General features: G+C 50.1%; 1 protein-coding gene across 1 annotated transcript; it reads right to left on the bottom strand.

The window, feature by feature from the left end:
* Positions 1–535: 535 nt before the first annotated feature.
* On the bottom strand, positions 536–1465 carry LOC122756522. The gene is made up of 2 exons (XM_044006345.1): positions 1452–1465; positions 536–1163 (listed from the first exon to the last, which is right to left on the bottom strand). Exons 1-2 carry the CDS (start codon positions 1463–1465, stop codon positions 536–538), a joined length of 642 nt encoding a protein of 213 aa, XP_043862280.1.
* Positions 1466–2685: the final 1220 nt, after the last annotated feature.

A 2685-nucleotide genomic window follows, 5' to 3' on the forward strand; every position in this document is an offset into this window, starting at 1 on the left:
GGCCATTTATTTATTTAATTTGGAAATAATATTTAATTAATTTAATTTAAATATTTAATTTAAAATGAGCCTAGAAACCAAAAATAAATCGATTCTGGAAGAGCTGAAAAGCAAGCTCCAAAGTCGGGTCAGAACAATTCGCTGATTAAATGAGCGATTAGAAACGGGATCGATTCCGATATTAGAGGAAGAATTGAAATGTCGACTAGAAAACTTAAATGCTTCAATTAATAAGGCAAATCAATTACAAGAACATATAGAAGACATAGATTGTGGCGATGAATTTGGCGACGAGTTGGAAGAACTTTGTATAGTGACTGAAAATTCGGGAGAGTTTTCCCGAAGAAAATCTTTTACGAAACTAAGACTGGCGGCTAACAGCCTAGCTGGGAAAGTTCCACCGAAAGAAAAAAAACGAGAGGTTCGATACAAAATGTTTAATGCGCTGGCGCAGCCAGCAGCTTCGAGTAGAGCTTTCATGAGAATGATAACATAATTGGTCGTACATAACATAACATAACATAACATAGGAATTTCAGGCCACGCGGCCTGTTAGCCAACGCTGCGGGGGCACGTTGTCCTTGTGGACGACCTCCAGATCGCGGCATCCGACGCTCCATTTGTTGCGCTGCTGCAGGCTGGCGATGTAGTCCTTGGACCAGCCGTCCCAAAACTGCTGCTTGAGAGCGGACAGCATTCGCCACCGCTTCAAATACGCGCAACTGGCCTTGCTGCAAACTCCTCCTGTGCCGGATTCTTGCTGCAGCGTGATCAGAGGCTGCCCGATTAGTAGGTGTCCTGGTGTTAGGGCCTCTCCATCGTTGTGATCGTTGCCCGGCGACGCGATTGGACGCGAATTGAGCAGCGCCTCTACCTCGACCAGGTGGGTGCTCAACTCGTCCGTTGTGAGCTTGGCGTTGCCGACTGCTCGCAGCAACCGGGTTTTGGCGGACTTGACGGCTGCTTCCCAAAGTCCTCCGAAGTGTGGTGACCTCGGCGGTATGAAACACCACTCGACGCCTCTCTGAGCCGCGTATCCGCTCAGCTCGTCCCGACTGCGGTAAAACGCTTCGCTCAGCTCCTTCAGCACGTTGCACGCTCCTACGAAGTTCGTGGCGTTGTCGCTGTACACCTTCTCCGGCAGGCCTCTTCTCCCGAAGAACCTTTTAAATACGGATAAGAAGCTGTCAGTGGATAGGTCGACAACAAGTTCAAGGTGAACAGCCTTTACCGCGGACCTTTAAGGACACATAAAATGGACCACAAAAATCTACTCCGCAAACTAGAAAGGGGCGCTCCATTCGGGCTCTATCGGCTGGCAAATTGCCCAGTATCTGGCTCATCAGCACTGGTTTATACCGGTAACAGTGAACGCAGCTACGGACAATTTTCGTACATGCTTCTCGTGCATGGATCAGCCATATCTGTTGCCTCAAAAGTGAAACCATCACCTTGACACCGGCATGATAATGAGTCCGATGCAGGTTGCGAATAAATAGCGATACAAATTCTGACTTTGAGGACAGTAATAGTGGAAACTAGTGCATTTAGCGATCTCCCCCCACCTCGGATTAGGTTGAACGTCACACCTTCTAAATCGTTGGTATGTATAAAAGGATTTAAACGTTGTAGATGTGGGCTTAAACATTCAGACTTCTCCAACTTGACGTATTCTGAACTGAACTCCGCTTTTGAAATATTTGGACCATCCTAAGAAACGACAACTTCAGTTCGTTAGCCGAAATGACGACCTCGCGTTGACGCTTCTTCCCTTGAATAAATCGATTTACGTAGGCCATGATCCGTAAGAGTTTACTAAATGATGAATGTTGGGTTGTAGGGGGCTGCTGTCCTGGAATTTTCCAAATATGCTGAAATAGAGACACTCTAAGAAAAACGAACACTAGACTTTTCGTAATTGCGCGGGCGCGACCGGGCGTATCTTTATTCGGCGAAATTAGTTTTGACACTGGTTCTTATTCTAATCCAGCTTAGTGTTCGCGTCGATCCTGGAGCGAATCGTCGTCGTGCAGACCTTCTCGTCGCCAACATTGGTCATCGGAAGCGTAAAGGCTGACGCCAACGAAGCGTCGATGCAGATCATGGGGGTGCACGGATAAGTGCTGCGGTCTCGAAGGTCTTCGTCCCGGTCTCCAACTTGACCAGCGCTGTCGGAAGGATGTTCACGCTGTGGCGTTGCAGCAGCGACGAGAGCGATGGGCCTGGTCGATTCCGGGCGTCGTGGCGGTGAACTCCTACGCTGAGTTGGCGGATTTTGCCGGCGGGAACGTTGGGACGAGGCCGAAGCTGCTTGCCGGGTTGGCACCGGTTGGAGACGCGAGCACGCTCGCGACCGCGACAACGAGCTAACCTGCTCGTGCATGTGGAGCAGCGTGTGGTGGGATCGGTCGCACTTCTTGCAACGATCACCGCTTCGGCAGTCTCCCGTGGAATGCTCGTGAGCGAGGCCATTGGCGCAGTATTTGTTAATAAGGACTGCTCGCAGACGCTTTTCAGCGCTGAGCTTTAGGAACCTCGCGCACTTCCGAAGAGGATGGATACCGCGGCAGACTCGGCATCGGTAGGATTGAATACCTCGGGTACGTCTGCTCTCCAAGGCACGAGCACTGCGTGCGTTTTGTTGACGAGGGGCCATGCTGCGCGTAGTTGAATGTCGAATGGAGG

This window comes from Drosophila santomea, chromosome 2L (assembly GCF_016746245.2).
Source record: "Drosophila santomea strain STO CAGO 1482 chromosome 2L, Prin_Dsan_1.1, whole genome shotgun sequence".
In the NCBI taxonomy this organism is placed as follows: domain Eukaryota; kingdom Metazoa; phylum Arthropoda; class Insecta; order Diptera; family Drosophilidae; genus Drosophila; species Drosophila santomea.